The sequence below is a fragment of the Lynx rufus genome, unplaced genomic scaffold, assembly GCF_022079265.1.
Source record: "Lynx rufus isolate CCGP_SWC_20201006 ecotype Redwood Valley unplaced genomic scaffold, mLynRuf1.p SCAF_15, whole genome shotgun sequence".
NCBI classification, from domain to species: Eukaryota; Metazoa; Chordata; class Mammalia; order Carnivora; family Felidae; genus Lynx; species Lynx rufus.
Genome location: NW_025814829.1, coordinates 62073519 through 62092128, shown reverse-complemented (window position 1 = coordinate 62092128; position 18610 = coordinate 62073519). Strand labels below are relative to the sequence as shown.

General features: G+C 42.4%; 1 protein-coding gene across 1 annotated transcript in view; it reads left to right on the top strand.

Annotated features, from left to right (window-relative positions):
* DNAH14 (dynein axonemal heavy chain 14) overlaps nucleotides 1–18610 on the top strand; it is a 312531-nt gene that overhangs the window by 162635 nt on the left and 131286 nt on the right. The window contains 3 exon segments of the mRNA XM_047076479.1: nucleotides 7151–7235; nucleotides 8358–8587; nucleotides 16601–16717. Of these exon segments, the coding sequence (XP_046932435.1) occupies nucleotides 7151–7235; nucleotides 8358–8587; nucleotides 16601–16717 (432 nt within the window).

Sequence of the window (18610 nt, the reverse complement as noted above, 5' to 3'; positions counted from 1 at the left end):
TTGTCTAGAAATAAGTTGCTACAGCTGAGGTCAAAGAGGTTACCAACTATGTTTTCCTCTAGGATTTCTATGGTTTCATGTCTCACACTTATGTCTTTCATCTATTTTGAATTTATTTTTATGTTGATGTAGTTCCATTCTTTTGCATGTAGCTGTCCAGTTTTCCCAACACCATTTGTTAAAGAGAGTGTCTTTTTTCCATTGGATATTCTTTCCTGCTGTGTCAAAGATTAACTGACCATAGCGTTGTGGATTCATTTCTGGGTTTTCTGTTTCATTCCACTGATTTATGGATGGACACTTGGGTTGTTTCCGTATCTTGGCTATTATAAATAACGCTGCAAGAAACACACGGATGCTATATCTTTTTGAATTCGTGTTTTCAGTTCTCTTTAGGTAAATACCCAGTAGTGGACTTCTGTTTTCAATTTTTTGAGGAACCTCCCTACTGTTTTCTACAGTGGCTGCACCAGTTTGCACCCACAGCCGTCCCCCACAGACCTCATCTGTCAGTTTCCTTGCCTATAAAAACCGCCTGCTTCTGCTGCTACAGTTCAGTAAGCTAGGGAACTAAGAGATGATGTTTGTCTTGGGCAGCTATGGGTAGGTCTCCACACCTGCTTTCCAGAGTTTTAAAAGTTTATGTAGAGGCCTTAATGAGGTTTGGTAACGTACATAGTCCAGATGGTGTCAACACGTTGCTGTCTCAAGGCCGCGTCCTTGAAATGGCTCCGAGTGGAGGAAGCGGGCAGAACATCCATCCCCAGGACAAGGGAGGGGAAGGAACCTCTGATTACCTCCATCCAGCTTAGAGGTCACCAGCAGTCATGTCTTCTCGATGACTTCCTTCACCATTTTATCTCCTGTGACGGGTTTTTACAATCTTAATTGCCCCCTCTTCCACAGTGTGCCCTGAGTGGTCAGCATGGGGTCTCAGCAGCATGGAGATGGCTCGTTTGGTGGTTATCTGGCTGCACTGGGGCAGGTACCACAGCAACAATACAGGCACATTCAGGAGAAGACACAGATGAAGATCATGATTCCCAAAATAAGCAACACTGTTTGTTTCCATTCGGAGCCCCGTGATCCAAACCACTGATTTATCGAGTGCCCTAGGTTGGGGCTGGGATCATTAACACCTTCACTTGTGGGTTCATGTGACTTAATAAATATGATACGTTAACAGACTCACCAGGTATGAACACATAACATTTTGCTTGTATAATAGTACGGGGGCCTCCTTGTTAGACAGTAATCATGGCCAAGGCCATCTTATTTTGTAAGACAGCTTTTCTCATTAGAGATACTTTCGGATTCAGTAAAGATGGGCTTTGTTGGCTCTCATGTGAGGCTTGCCAAACGGATCTGGTGGCTTCTGTGTGTGCTGTGCTGCCCTCCAGGCCGGTGGAGGGAACAAAGGTGGCAGCCATGCGAAAACAGGATGTGCCCACCTTGCCTTGGGGAGAGAGAGGTCGACAGCTTTAGAAACCTGACTTGGTTGTGCGTACCACACCTGTTGGCCAGGGGCGGGAACTCTTCTGTTCCAGTGGGATGACTCATTGCAAGTTTTAGGAGATAATGGCTTCCCAGGCATGATGGGGCTTGGATGTGTCCTGTGATTTTACATCTTTGTGCTACTGGGTGTTTGGGCTGGGGTCCCCAGTCTGGCCCATGGGGCAGTAGACTCTGACTATTCACACGTCTTTTTTTTTTTTATTTTTTTTTTTTAACGTTTGTTTATTTTTGAGACAGAGAGAGACAGAGCATGAACGGGGGAGGGTCAGAGAGAGGGAGACACAGAATCTGAAACAGGCTCCAGGCTCTGAACTGTCAGCCCAGAGCCCGACGCGGGGCTCCAACTCACAGACCGCAAGATCGTGGCCTGAGCTGAAGTCGGACGCTCAACCGACCGAGCCACCCAGGCGCCCCTATTCACACGTCTTAAAGCCTGGGCCGGTGCTTCAGTCTACCTGGCCAAGGAGATTTTACTCGTTAGCAATTCAGTCTGCTGCTTTATATTTTTTTCAGTTACCCTTTCTGCTTGCAGAAGATACTGGAAGGTGCATCCTGCATTTAGTGTGGTGTTCTTTTGCCTAGTCTTGTGTATCATGACCTTTAAAATGTGGCCCTCAGCCATTGTTCTGTTCAACAAGGGCATTGGCATAAGGGGCTCAGCTGCTTTATTCCCTTCACGACAATAGCCGGGCTTGCGCAGCAGTAGGGGAAAGCTTGGGGTAGACCCGATGTGGCGTCCAGACCAAATAGGACATGTTTAGAGCCCTCGCTCAGAGGGAGGAGGTCAACATAACCAGTGTGTTAATTCTTGATACCAAAGCTTATTTTTCTTTAGGCCAATTAAATAGAGATCTTTTATAAGTTAATTTTGACAATGTTATCTGGAGGTACAAAAATGTTATTTATAGAGAGCATATACCCATACACATACATACACACCCAGAGACATACAGAGACCCTCTAGCTTTAATAATAAAATGTACCCAGGAATCTGGTAAAACCCACTAGTTTATAAATAACAGTTGAGCTCAGACCGTGTCTGTGGCAGATGGGGCAAGTTAAGGTTTCCCGACCGAATGGCCAGAGTGTTTCACTGGTATTCGCGGGGAAGACTTAAGGTTTGTGTTTGCCCTTGATGAGTTTCCTCCTGGAGGCTGAGGCCTGGATATGGGGGAGAAGCTTGTACTGCCCCCTGTATCCACCCTTCCGTTCCTGTCTCAGGTGCGCAGGGGCGGCGTCTTAGTTCTCTCGTGGGGTAATCACATTTTAAAGACATGATCGGATTTCCATTTTCAAGGGACAGAGAGAAAATGTCAGTTTTCCTCCTAGGACTTTTGGGGTGTACTTCTGTATTAGCAGACGTCCGGGGTAGTCGCTGTTTAAAATCTGTCTTCGTATTAGGGTCAGATGATATGGGGCACTTCATCTGCTTCGTTGTCCAGCCGAACGTCCTCCCCTCTGCTGTCCTCATTTTGTCCGTGATTCCCCCTCTTAGATTCCCCATCAGGATTTGTCCGAGGGCTCGGGCCCTGACGTGTGGCACTTGGGGGCCCTCCTCGTTCCGTAAAACCAGCAGACGGAAGAGGGGGCAGACAGGCGCACATCTCGTTCTCACCTCGGTTCTTCTCACTTCCTAACCCGAACTCCAGACCCCGCTCGGGCGTCAGTGGCCAGCCCCTCACGGCAGCCACCGGTGCCCTTCTCTGCTGCGCCGTGCTACCGTGTGTCCTCAGCTCACATCCGACTCAGGGGCCATCCCTCCCTGCGCAGAGGTTCGTGGCTAGCCTGGGACTTCCCCTCGTGGATGCCTTGTTCCCAAGTCGAGTTTCTTTTGTCCCCTGACAGTTGTAGGTTTGCTTCCCGGGTGGAGTTCAAATTGGCCCCTATGCGCGGAGGCAGGGAGACACCCAAGAGGCCACTCCAGGTTGTAGGTGGCTGTGGCGGTCAGCAAGAGAGCCTACGTACAAGGCTCGTCTTGAAGGACTGCAAGATGAGCGGATCCCCGCACCCACGCACAAGAATCTTAAAAGCTTATACAGAGGCCTTAGCGGGATTCAGTCATCCTATTCATTCAGGGTGTTCTCGACAACACGTTGCTCTCTCGAGACCACATTCTTGGAATGGCTCCTGGCGTTGGAACAGTGGGCAGCACGTGCACTCCAACGACGGGAGAGGGGTAACAAATGTCCAGTTGCCTGGGTCCAGCTTGTGGCCCAGCCGCGGTCGTGTCCTCTCGATGGCCTCCTCCAACAATTCTGTTAATGCTGCGTTTACTCCTGTTACTATTCAACATGGTCTTGGGGGTGCTAATCAATGTAGCAATAGTTAGAGGGGAAAAAGGAGGTTTCTGAGAAGTAAAAAGGAAGAGGGGCATCTGGCTGGCTCCGTCCGTTAAGTGTCTGACTCTTGATTTTGGCCAAGGTCACGCATGAACTCAAGGCTTATGAGTTTGACCCCACATCGGGCTCCGAGCTGGCAGTATGGACCCTGCTTGGGATTCTGTCTCTCTCTCTCTCTGCCCCTCCCTCGCTCATGCTCCCTCTCAAAAATAAACATTAAAAAAACAGAAAGAGACAAAACTATTACTGTATGCAGAAGCTATAGTCATATTCATTATAAAAAAAAAAACAAAAATCAGCAGTTGATTAGAATTGGAGATTACAGCCAAGTCACCAGATGTTAAATCAGTGGGCAAACATCAGTAGTGTACTTACCACCAAGTTTCATAAAAATATCCGTCTATATTTTATAACCTGGTTATGAAATATATTTTGTTATAACCTATATTTTTTAACCTTGTTAGAGTTTTATTTTTAGCTTAAATTATCAACAGTGTAAAAAGAAAACCTCAGACTGGGAGAAATTATTTTCAAATCACATTATCTGCTAAAGAGTTAGTATCCAGAATATATAAGGAATTCCTGCAACTTAACAAAAACCCAAACAACCTAATTAAGTTTATTTATTTATTTTGAGAGAAAGAAAACAGGGGGGAGGGGCAGACAGAGAGGGGTGCAGAGGACCTGAAGCAGGCTCCGAACTGTCAGCACTGAGCCCGAGGTGGGGCTCGAACTCATGAACCGTGAGATCGTGACCCGAGCCGAAGTCAGACACTTAACCCACTGAGCCACCCGAGCACCCCAAACAACCTAATTTAAAAGTAGGTGAAAGACCTGAATAGACATTTCTCCAAAGAAAATATGCAAATGGCCAACAAGCAAATGAAAAATGCCCGACATCACTAATTATTAAAGAAATGCATGAAGGCAAAACCACAGTGAGATAGCACTTCATAGCCACTAGGATGGCCATTATAAAATTTTTTGAAAAGCAGAAGATAACAGATTGGGGCATGGATGTGGAGAAATTGGAACTCTTGTGCACTGTTGATGACCATGTAGAATGAGGCAGCCGCTATGGAGAACGGTATGGCTGTTCCTAAACAGATTGGACATAAAATTATCACTTGACCCAACAATTCCACTTCTGAGTATATATGCAAAAGACCTGAAGCAAGGACTTGAACAGGTATTTGCACACCCGTGCTCACAACAGTGCGATTCATAATAGCCAAAAGGTGGAAACCACCCAGTGGTCTCTTGACAGAAGAATGGATATTCTTCAGCCACAAAAAGGAATTCTGACACATGCTACAACATGGATGACCCTGGGGGACAGTATACTAAGTAAAATAAGCAAGTCACAAAAGGACACAATTGTATGAATCCACTTATATGAGGTACCTGGAAAAGGCAAATGCATGGGGACAGAAAGTAGACTAGCGATTACCAGGGTCTGGGAGAAAAGGGAATGGGGAGTTATTGTGTAAAGGGTGTAGAGTTTTAGTACGGGATGATGGAAAGTTCTAGATATGGATGGTGGAGATGGTTGTGCAAAGCCATAAACGTACATAATGCCATTGAACTGTACAGTTAGTGGTCAAAATGGTCAATTTTATGGTATATATTTTACCTAATAAAAAGAGTTTTTTAAATTATTCCCCCAAATTTTTCAGGACTTTATACAAACCCTCAAATATGCAGTGGCATTCCTGCCATCATAGACCATTCCACACCCTACAATGTATGCGTATATGGAGGATTCTTCCTCCACATTTTCAGCTAACCTATCGACCGAGACAGGATAGAGGGGAGAGCAGATGTAGAAGTTACCCGAGTCCGGGGATCTTTTCACAACTACTAAAATTTCCAATACATAAAATTCTTTAAAAAATGTTTAACCTTACAGATCACGAAAGGAACATTTCTTTGAAAATAGCATACAATTTTCATCTGATAAGAGATTTTTGAATGAAGAAAACACACCGATAGCTAAATGTATTCACCTATAAACTCTCACAGAAGCTATTTGAGATATAAATTGATTCAGCCTTTCTTAGTGAACCATCTGGCAATATATGTTAAAAATATGGGGTGCTTGGGTGGCTCAGTCGGTTGAGCGTCCGACTTCAGCTCAGTTCACGATCCCACGGTTCGAGAGTTGGAGCCCCGCGTCGGGCTCTGTGCTGACAGCTCAGAGCCCAGGGCCTGCTTCGGATTCTGTGTCTCCCCCTCTCTCTGCCCCTGCCCCTGCTCACACTCTGTCTCTCTCTCTCTCTCAACAATAAATAAACATTAAAAAAAATTTTTTTGAATAGCAAAATACTCTGCCCTAGAATCTCTTATTCTAAGAATTCATTATAAAGAAGTAATAACTGAAGTATATAGATTTATGCACAAGGAGCTTTATTTATAGCAGAATTATTTATAATCATAAAACAGCAAGAATCTGAATTCCATCAGCAGTAGAAGGACTTCCTGGACTGTGGTGTGGCAGTGTCCCATTTCACCGGAAAGACATGAAGACGAACTTAAAAAGCAGGATGAGAAGCCAACCCTCTTTCTAACTTTTGATTTGAGCTTAGATGTTAAAGTATTGTATTTAAAAATACTAGAATGACATTGTATTAAATGCCATCATGACATGCATGAGCATTTAATCATCGTTACCCACGTGTGGTGGAATCGTAGAATGGCAGGTTCTACGAGAAGCCTGTATTATGTCAGTGTAAAGAAAACAAACATCATAACAACAAAAGTAAGCTAAAGGGAGGAAGAAATAATCGCTCACTCTTTGTGCTCCTGCATGGTGTGCGTGACGGGGACGAGACAGGTGGGTGACGGGAGATGGAAAGAAACCAACACCCCGTCCCCCTGCCGAAGATGCACCTGTTTGCTGTTTGTTTCAGCCAATTTAAATCTGTTGTCTGAAAGCGTCCTTCTCTTCATCAGGACCCATGTATTCTTTAGTTTGTCACATGTACCACATTACCTGAATGTTCTAGGGTTTCATGTTAGAACAGTCAAACTTACAGAAAAGTTGCTAGAATAGAATGACGAAGTATGTAGACGTACGCTTCAAATAAGAAGCATTTCAGACAATGGCAGGTCCGTTCCCTGCTCCTCTTTCCTTCGAAAGGTAGCTCGCACTCTGGTCTGGTGAGTAGCTGTATGTGCAAGAAAAACCTCTGTGACAGTTCAGAAATGAAACAGTGTTGAATGTTAAACCTCGCTAATTAACCAGGTAAATTCTGGGTCTATTGTTCACTGCGGAAGAATACTCTTCCCTTTTTAAGGTGACGATTGGAAGGACGTTTCAACTGGGGAGAAAAATTCTCCACGTGCAAAAGTTTCTGCCAAATTCAAGAATACAGAAGAGAGGTCAGTTATTCGTTCAGCAGACATGGTTAAGTACCTTCTGGGTGCCAGACACTCAAATAAGCACAGAATTACTAGGCAATAAACCTGTACCAGTTCTGGAAAGAAGGGGTCGTGTTTGTTTTGTCTGGAGTAGCTGATACACAGTAGGAATTCAGTAAACATTCTCTAAATGAACTGTTTCACAGGACTGGAAATTTTAAATACCGTTGTGTGTGTGTACTGTAGAAGAATGTTTGCCAATACACTTCGGTTCAGTGATCTGTTTTTAGGATTTTCATAATTTGTAAATAATTTTATGATAATGCTAAATCCTGAACTATTTTACATGCCTTGAAATCAGGCCCCAGCCCCTGATTCAGCTCCATCACCTTCGGCCCGGTTTCTGTAGAATTTCAGGGTCCACAGGCCAGGGTGACCCCGTCAGCCCAGACTGGACGAGACTCTCCCCACACTTACAGCACCTGCCACTAGCCAGGTTGAAGTAAATCAGGCCCTAGGACTTGGTTGAGAGGAGACCGTATGAGCAACTATTCACTTGCTTGTGTATTTCTACATAAAATGGAAAAATACCAGATCCTCTCCCAAAAGATAGGTAAATCTCAGCTAATAACTTGACCTAAAATAGAAGTGAATCACGTGTACTAAATCAGCGAAATAAAGGTTGACTACAAATCTCTTACACTGATGGTACTTTAAAAATAGTGACAGTATTGGGGGGCCTGGGTGGCTCAGTCGTTTAAGTGTCCAACTTCGGCTCAGGTCATGATCTTAGGGTTCGTGAGTTCGAGCCTAGCATTGGGCTCTGTGCTGACACCTCAGAGCCTGGAGCCTGCTTCAGATTCTCTGTGTCTCTCTCCCTCTCTCTCTGCCCCTCCCTCATTCACGCTCTCTCTCTCTCTCTGTCTCAAAAATAAACATTAAGAAAAATTGAAAAAAAAATATTAACAGTATATAATCTACATGACTTAGCAAAGAAGATTCTAGATTAACCTTAAAACATTATGTCAATACCTAACTGTATCCTAACGTTTAATAATGAGACTTGGACATGAAATTGAAATACATCACTGAACTTTCTTCTAAAAATGTTAACCTTCGTCCTTCCACATGCATCTACCCCAGAGCTGAAAGTGCATGGTATCTGGAAAAGAATCCTGATAAATTGAAAGTAGTGATTCAGAAGCTCTTCATGTTTGCATTTACGTGGGCGTTTGGAGGCGTTTTACAACGTGAAAGTGACCCTGAAGGTGAGACGGTGCCGTATCGGCGCTGTGATCCCAGTTCAGCCGCCAGAGTCACTTACGGCTTTGACAATCTCGTCCGCAAACTGTTTGAAAATAACCCACAAGTAGGTAAGTTCTGGGCGGTGTTCGGGGGAAACAGTCGTAATTATGCTCACTTTAGAATGTTAGTTTGAAACTCCGTATGGTTGGGCTCATATTAAAATGCCCATCTTGGAACTGGAGAGTGTGATGCTAAGTGAAATAAGCCACACAGAGAAAGACAGATACCATATGTTTTCACTCTTATGCGGATCCTGAGAAACTTAACAGGAACCCATGGGGGAGGGGAAGGGAAAAAAAAAAAGAGGTTAGAGTGGGAGAGAGCCAAAGCATAAGAGACTCTTAAAAACTGAGAACAAACTGAGGGTTGATGGGGGGTGGGAGGGAGGGAAGGGTGGGTGATGGGTATTGAGGAGGGCACCTTTTGGGATGAGCACTGGGTGTTGTATGGAAACCAATTTGACAATAAATTTCATATATTGAAAAAAAATAAAATAAAATGCCCATCCTTGCAAATGTGAGGTGAAAGGCAAAACGTTAATATCCACACTCCAGCCCCGTCCTCCCAGGAAATGAGGTAGAAGGAAATTAGATTCCGGGCTGCTTCTGGTTTCCCAGGAAGCTGTAATGCAAGGAAAGCAGAAGAAGAGAGGTAGCGCCTCAAAACTGTGACCTCAGCCCCCCTGAGCCCTTCGGCTGAGCAGCTGGGTCTGTATTCTCCACAGCATCTCCCAGCGGGAACTTCTGCAGAAGGAAATACCTGTTTCATATGGTTTTATTTTATTTCTTAACGTATGTTTAATGTTTATTTATTTATTTAGAGAGAATGAGCAGGGGAAGGGCAGAGGAGGGGGGAGAGAGAGAGAATCCCAAGCAGGCTCCACACCATCAGTGCAGAGCCCGACGCAGGGCTCGAACCCATGAACCGTGAGATCGTGACCTGAGCCGAAATCAAGAGTCAGACTCTTAACTGACTGAGCCACCCAGGCACCCCATATTTAAAGACTAACATTTTAAAAATTATCTTAGGAGGACTTAGGTTTCTTTATTGTGTATGTTTTTTGCATCAGTTCTAACAAATGGAATCTATCCTAACGTTCTGAAACGGTCACCCTTGCCAATTAGCTGTTGTCGATTAAAGGGACCTGGAGAAGACAAAGACTTCATTGGTTCAGGTGCCCGAAAGGCCCAAATACTGAACGTGAATATATTTAGAAGAACTTTGTTAGATAAAGATGAGAGAGAGAAAAAAAAAATGGCCAGAAGTACAAATTCTACTACTTTGTGTGATGTAACTCTTAAAGCATCCTTTTGAAGTTATTTCTAAAAGTTCTGTTTAAGACGTCTGGATCGCAAAGTTTTATGTTATTTCCTATGGAAATTAACTTTTAATGTCAAAGCATGGCATGTTAATTTGTCGTCAAACTCTGTGATTCGACTTGATGTCGCTAACTCTTATGGTGTATAAACTGCCCTCAGTTCCATTGTTTCCTCTCCCTGTGAGCCTGAAGACAAGACCATAAGTTACACATTATCTTAGATTGTTGATCTCAAAATGATGAATATGAAATTCTGTTCTGTGATCTGAAGCACCAGTGGAAAAGCTAGTTTGGGACGAGCGTGTATGAAGGCAAGGAAGGAGAGGCAGGTGGTAGCAGTTGTACAAAGTACAAGACCATCAGAGTGGAAATGAGAAGAGAAGACAGCCCACAGACCTCCCACTCGTAATCATCCCGTGAACAAAATTGTAAAACACAAAACAATACCAACAAAGTCACCCATCATTATATTAACTCATTCCAGATGAAAGTATCGGATCCTAACAGAGACTTTACTTTAATGTGAATGTGTTTAGGGTTCTCTAAAAGATAAACAAGGAAATGGCATCTGTTTTTACATAAATAAGCAATTATGAAGCAAAAACAAACAAACAAAAACAAGTAGAAATGAACAAACATGCGGCTATGAAAAAGGACCAACTAGAAATTCTACCCTTGGCATCACCAGAGAAAGAATTAGTAAACAGAAACCTAGAGACAAGTCTTCGAGTTTTCCTCATATTGACTTTGTGTATTTCTTACTAAGCTTAGTTGTAAGTATTTCATCTTTTTTTTCCTTTGGTTTTAGGTTTGCCGTTCTAAATGGTAGCACTTAAAAGTGCTTCCCCAGTAAGTGTGGTCCTGGTTTTGTTACTGTGTCCGCACTCTTCTCATTTTTAGGAGCTGTATTTGGTTCCTTTGTTTCAAATAGGCTTTGTCACTTTTTCATAGTTTCTCATTCTTTTTAGGTCTTTTCAAGCTTACTTTTATTTCTTTAAACGTAACAAGCATGGCCGTCTTAGATTATGCACCTGATCGTTCCAGTCATTCAAGTCTTGTTAATTTATGGCTGTTCCTTTGTTTCTGCTCATTACCTTTACCTGATGATTAAATTTGAAAAAACTATCTGTAGGAATAATTTACGGTTGAGGCTAACAGTTGCATTCTGTAGAAGGTGTACCCACTGCAGCCGTCACAGCTAAAGATCATCAGTACATGTTACCCTTAGGGCAGAATTAGGTGAGGGGCAGGCTCGTTCCCTGACCGGAAACCGTTTCCTCACAAACTAGCTCTTAGTTGCAGGAGATAAAAACAACAGAGAAGGCAAAGGACGGAGGTTACAATGAGCCCCCTTGCAGAATAGTGGCTTCCCGGAGATTCCCACATCTCACCCCTTGGACCCTGTGAATATGCTGTCTCATAACAAAAGGGAGTTTATGGATGTGATGAAGTGAAGGATCCTGAGATGGGAAGATTATCCTGGGTTACTTTACGGGGGGCCAATCTCGTCACAGGAGTCCTTTCCGATGCAAGAGGGAGGCGGAAGAGTCCGAGAAGCGGGTGTGAGGATGTAAGTGGATGGCTGAAGAGATGGGCAGTTGCCGGCTTTGAAGATGGAGGCGGGGGCCACGAGCCACGGACAGCAGGTGGCCTCCCAAAACTGGAAAGGGAAAGAGCGGGATTCTCCTCGAGAGCCTCCAGAGGAACAGAGTCCTGCCAACACTCTGATTTTAGCCCAGTGAAAACGGGTTGGACTCCTGACCTCTAGGACTGAAAGAGAATAAATCTGTGTTGTTTTAAGACCCGTAAGTTTGTGGTGATTTGTTACAGCAGCAATAGGAAACTTACACAAAGGCATTTTTAGCCTGAACTCCTGCTTTCTTTGCTTGATAGATACGCAGATAATGCAGAAGTGAAATCAACATGTGTACATTTGTTGGTACAATAGACACATTTCTCAGCTCTTTACTTGTGTCACCCTTCCCTTGGCGGCACAGCCCAGTGCCAGGAGGGGAAAGTGACGGCGTGTGTGTGAGCAGCTAGCTTCTCAGTTGTCCGGGACCCTACCAGGGAGGCCCATTTCTCGTTAGCCCCACACAAAGGACTGAATTGTGAACTATTGAGTGTGGGGCAGTGAGTGGCTGGGAGAACAGCAGTCAGGATTCAGAATGGAGCATATGAAAGGGACACGAATCCTGCTGAACAACTTTAGGACTCCAAGGAGCTCTACCCATGAGCTGCTGGGGACACCTTGCCTGAGGATCCCCTGAACTGGCCCATGGGCACCCGAACACTCCATGAGCCTCACCCATAAACACCCTCATCCGGTGGCCAGCACCCTGTGTGCACCACAGAAGGGAACTTTTTCAGATGGCTGGTACAAAACTAGCCCAGCTGCAGGATTGGGAGAAATCACACGCAAATACAGCATCCAACCACCACCTTAGGGAAAGCAACAGGGAGGCTGTCGGTGCCCCGCCTGGCCAGGCAGGATGGAGAGAAGGCATACATGCCCAAAAATTACCCAACTGGAGAGAGCCAGAAGAGTGCAGCAAGCGTTTCCATAGAAAATACTGAGAAAGCCTCAGAATCCTCAATGGGTCGAAGGGAGTTTTTTCTCTCCCACAGCCAGTTAGTAAAGACTGGAGGAAACTGCATCATCAAATGTGCACACTGCAGTGAAGGACTTCAATGAGCATGAAAAGTCAAGGACACATGGCAGCCAAAGAAGTGCAGTATTTTTATAGTAACTGGCCCCAAAGAAACAGAGGTCTGTGGTTTTCCCAGTAAGGAATTTAAAATACTTGTTTGGAGGAAGCCCAGTGAGCTAAAAAGAAAATACTGGAAGATGATTCAATGAAACCAGGAGAACAAAATAAGAAATTTAGCATGAACAAAATAAGAAATTTAACGGAGATAGGAATCATAAATAAGAACCAAACACAAGTGGTGGAGCTGGAGAGCACAACGAATGAAACAGAACATCAACCAGACTGGATCAAGCAGAAGAAAGAACCTCTAAGACAGAAAGCAGGTCATTTGAAATTATCCACTCATAGGAGAACAAAGAGAAAAGAATGAAGAAAGCCTGTGAAACATGGGATATCATTAATTTTTAAAACTCTACACATTACTGGGGTCCCAGAAGGAGAAGTGAGGGAGAGAGGGGCAAAGGCTTAAAGAAATTATGGTAGAGAACTGACTGAATCCAGGGAGAGATTTAGATACCTGTTACATGAATTTCAGAGGTCCTCCAATAATTTCAACACAAGAATCTTCTCAGACACCTTATAAACTATCTAAAGAAAGATAATTTGAAAATAGGCAAGGGAAAAAATTGCCCACCTACAGGGAATACCATAAGGCTCGGCAAATTTCTTGGCACAAACCTTGCACACCAGGAGAGAGTAGGATGATATATTCAACGTGCTGAAAGAAAAAAAAACTGCCAACCAAGAATACTTCACCCCACAGAGTTGTCCTTCAGAAATGAAGGAGGGATGAAGACTCTCCCACACAAAAGCTGGGGAGTTCATCACCACTAGACCTGCCTTACAAAAAATGCTAAAAGGAGCTTTTCAAATTGAAATGAGGAAGGATGTTAATTAGTAACAGGAGAACACGTGAAATTATAAAAAACATTGGTAAAGGTTAGTATATAGTCAAATGTTCTAATATTGTAACATGTCGGTCTGTGAATCACTTAACTCTAGTATAAAAATTAAAAGATAAAAACATTAAAAATTACTGTAGCTCCAGTAATAAAGAGAAGTAAACTGTGACATGAATAGCATAAAATAGGAGGAGGGGTAAAAGAGTTTTTGCATGTGACTGAAATGAGCTTGTTATCAGCTTAAAAGACTATTATTATAGCTATAAGACATTGTATGCAAATGTCATGGTAACCACCAAAACCAAAAACCAAAAACCAACTGTAGATACACAAGAGATAAAGAAGGAAATTCAAGCACACCACTAGGGAAAATCATCAGTTCACAAAGGAAGGCAGGAAGAGAGGAAGAGGGAACAAGGGAACTATAAAAGACTGAGTAGACAAAACAGTCCTGTTTTGGCAGAAGAACAAAGCTGAAGGCATCACACCCCCTTATATCAGACTGTATTACAAAGCTATAAAAGTCAAAACAGCATGATGCTGGCACTGAACACAGACGCATGGACCAATGGAACAGAACAGAGAGTCCAGAAACAAGCCCATGCTTATATAGCCAACCAATTTTTGACAAAGGCACCAAGAAGATAGTCCCTTCAATAAAGAGAATTGGGAAAACTGGATAATCACATGCAAACTGAATAATGAAGTCGGACCCCTATTTACACCACTGACAAAAATTAACTCAAAATGGATTAAAGACATAAATGAATCCATAGAACAGGAGAAAACACTTGCAAGCCATATACATGTGTGATAAGGGGCTCATATCCAAAATATATAAGGGACTCCTACAACTCAAGAGCAAAACATAAATTTATAAATAACCCCAAATGCTCTGATTAAAAATGGCAGAGGACCTGAACAGAAGACACTTTCCCAAAGACACACAAATGACAAATAGGGCCATGAAAGTCCAGTGTAATCATCACGTAAATGCACATGAAAACCGCAGTGAGGTATTATTACCTCACATCTGTTAGAATGACTATTATTAAAATGGCAAACGACGGCAAATGTTAGGATGTAGAGAAAAGGGAACCTTGTACACTCTTGGTGAGTATTTAAATTCACACGGCCACTGTGGAAACATTATGGGGTTGGTGCAGCCACGGTGGGAGACAATATGGAGGTGACTCAAAAAATTAGAAATAGAGCTACCGTGTGATCCAGCAATCTTATTTTGGGTGTATATCCAAAGGCAATGAATTCACTGTCTCCAAGAAATAATATTATCCCCATGTTCATTGAAGGATTATTCATAATAGCCAGGACATGGAAACAACCTAAGGGTTCATCGACAGATAAATGGATAAAGAAAATGTGATATATATAGCAAAATAAATCAAACTGAGAAAGACAGATACTGTACGATTTCACTTATACGTGGGGCCTAAAAAAGCCACACTCCTGGAGAATAAGACGGTGGCTGCCAGGTGCCCGGCGGGTGGGGGACATGAGGAGATGTTGGTCAACGAATACAAACTTCCAATTATCAAATAATCAAAACTGGGAATGTAACGTGCAGACTGTATGTCGGAACGTCGCTAAGAGGGTAGATCGTAAATGTTCTCACACGTTCACAGACAGATAATTATGTGAGGTGATGAAGTTATTAACTAACCTTGTTGTAATTTTTTCTCAATATATGTATGTATCAAATCATCCCATTGTGCACTTTAATCTTACATGATATCATTTGCCATTTATGTCTCAATAAAGATGGAAAACTAAAAATTTTTTAAATCAATACCAAGTGTTAGCATGACTATATAGCAACAGGCGGTTTCATATACTGCTAATTGTAGGATAAAAACACAGCCACTCTGGAAAGCGGTATGAGTTTCTTAAAATGTTCAATATGCATGTACCATATGTCCCACCGTCATGCCTCTAGGTACTTATCCCAGATCAATGAAATCTTATATTCAGTCAAACCTACACACAAATATTCATGGCAGCATTATTCGTAGTTGGCAAAAATTGGGAAGAACTCAAGTGTTCTTTAATGGGTCAGTGGTTAAACAAACTGTGGTCCACCCACACAGTGGAATACTATTCAGCAGTGAAAGGGAATGAGCTATTGATGAAGAGTGATGAGCGACAGGAATGAATCTTAAATGCATTATGTAGTGACAGAACTCAGTTTCAAAAAGGTGCATACTGTAGTTTTCCATTTCCATGACAGTTTGGATAAAGCAAATATAGAGAACAGGGGCATCTGGGTGGCTCAGTTGGTTGAGTGTCCAACTCTCCATTTTGGCTCAGGTCATGATCCTGGGGTCACGGGATCGAGCCCCACATTGGGTTCTGCACTGATAGTGCAGAACCTGCTTGGGATGTGTTCTCTCTCTCTCTCTCTCTCTCTCTCTCAAAAAATAAATAAATAGATAAAAGTAAAAAAATAATAGATCAGTAGGGGTTAGGACTGAATACAAAAGGGGTAGGCACATGGGAATTTTGGGGGGTTTTAGAATTGTTCTCTTACCTCGTCTACTGCAGTGATTACAAGAATACATGCATGTGGTAAAAAAAAAAAAAACTCATAGAACTGTATACTCCCCAAAAATGAATTTTCCTGTGTATGAAAATTTTAGAAATGATTCAAAGAACTATATGAAATATTAGCACTGTTATCTTCATATGGTGAAACCATGGCTAAATGATCCTGCTTTTATTATCCTGTATTTTCCCAAATCTATTAAGAAAATTTACTAATTTTATAATGGAAAAGTGAATGTGATTTGCAAATAAGTGGCAGACTTACCTGATATATTGTTTTGACTCTACCAGTGACTGTCACTTAATAATATCCAGCACAGGGTGATAAGCAGGACGTCCGGGTAAGACCTCAAAGAGTATCACATCATGATTCACCTTGCTTTGGGGATATAAAAAAGATGCTTTATGTAATTAAAGATAAGAAGAAGAAAAAGATAGGCCTGTTTTATATATTTGGATATACCCTTGGTGAACAGTTACTGTTTCTAGTTCAACAATCAGATTTTTCACATAGAGATCATATCATTAATGAAAATTCCATAAACAAACCTTTCTTACTTGGACCTGTTTATTTGTCATTTTCAAACACAGGCATCAGCCTACCAACTGGTAAGCATTCGATCTTTGGGTATTTTGTGGATTTACAGCAATGCGAATTCATACCATGGTCAGACTTACTTCCTAGTATTCAGACCCTCATTCAGAAAGGTAAGACTAATTCTAAGAACCATTCTCTAACTTTTCTAAAATATTGGAATTACTCTACATATAAAAGTAGATATGTCAGCAACTTTGGAGATATATTCCAAGTTCATGCGGGATCTAGTTTTGTTCCCCCTTTTTAAAATATGATTTGTTGTCAAATTGGCTTACATACAATACCCAGGGCTCATCCCAACAAGCACCCTCCTCGGTGCCCATCACCCACTTTCCCCTCTCTCCCACCCCCATCCACCCTCAGTTTGTTCTCTGTATTTAAGAGTCTCTTGCGGTTTGCCTCCCTCCCTCTCTGTAACTATTTTTTCCCCCTTCCCTCCCCCATGGTCTTCTGTTAACGTTTCTCAATATCCACATATGAGTGAAAACATATGGTATGTGTCTTTCTCTGCCTGACTTATTTCACTCAGCATGATACCCTCCAGTTCCATCCACGTTGCTACAAATGGCAGGATTTCATTCTTCCTCGTTGCCAAGTAGTATTCCATTGTATATATAAACCACATCTTCTTTATCCATTCGTCAGTTGATGGACATTTAGTCTCTTTCCATAATTTGGCTATTGTTGAAAGTGCCGCTATAAACATTGGGGTACAAGTGCCCCTCTGCATCAGCACTCCTGTAGCCCTTGGGTAGATTCCTAGCAGTGCTGTTGCTGGGTCATAGGGTAGATCTATGTTTAATTTTTTGAGGAACCTCCACACTGTTTTCCAGAGCGGCTGCACCAGTTTGCATTCCCGCCAGCAGCGCGAGAGGGTTCCCGTTTCTCCACATCCTCGCCAGCATCTGTGGTGGAACCAGTTTAGATCTATGTTTACAAAACATGCCTTTAAACAAGTAACCACTGAATGTTGCTTTCTGAGAAACTGGAATATATTTGATTGTGTCAGGTGTGCATGGTGAAGCTGTAGTTGATTGAAGGGCTTCCTGATGGAAAATACGTATCATTTTAATTAGCTGTGATGACTGAGAGCAGAGAAGGGGGAGGACTTCTTTTGAAAGAGGAAAAGCAGGGGAGCCTGGGAGGCTCATGTCAGTTATACGTCCCGACTTCATCTCAGGTGATGATCTTATGGTACATGAGTTCGAGCCCCACGTCAGGCTGTCTGCTGTCAGCCAAGCCCACTTTGGATCCTCTGTCCCCTTCTCTCTCTCTGCCCTTCCCCTGCACACATCCTCTCTCTCTCTTTCTCTCTCAAAAATAAACATTAAAAAAAAAAAAGGACAACTGTATATGTAAGAACTACACTTGATTATAAAAGAAACTGCTAATGAGAAAAAACCAACCGTAACCTAACACTCACAACATGCTGCATGGTTTTCATTCTCCATCTTCTGCTTATACACATAGAAAACAAAGATGTAGAAAATTGTTGTGCCGTGAGAGCTCGGTTGAAGTTGAGGCAAAGCTGCACATACAAGAAATTCAATAAATGCAAATGGAGTTGAATTTCTTTGACGTAGGCTTCTCTCATCAGTGAATTTCAAAGTTTGGTTATAAGACTTTTTGATAGAAAACAGCCAGAGATACCATAATTACAGGCATCCAGAAAGCGCTAATTTTAAACTAATTTATACAAACAGTCTATGTATAGGATGTGGAGAAATGCTGGTACCAGATCATTTGCATAAATAGAAGCATCTTACATACCTGCTCAGTAGGTCAGGAACAGGGAAGAATCCACCAGTATAACAAAACAACTTTCACTTGTTGGTACTATTGAAGATGCGTACCTTCAATCTGAAAATTATGTGTTCTTTATTTTTTATTTTTTTAACAAAATATACAATATTGATCTTAAAAAGTACATAAGTATTAGTGGGTGATTCTGTTTTCTTTGAAACCTCTGAATTGTGTCTCATATGTCAAAGCAGCTAATGTTG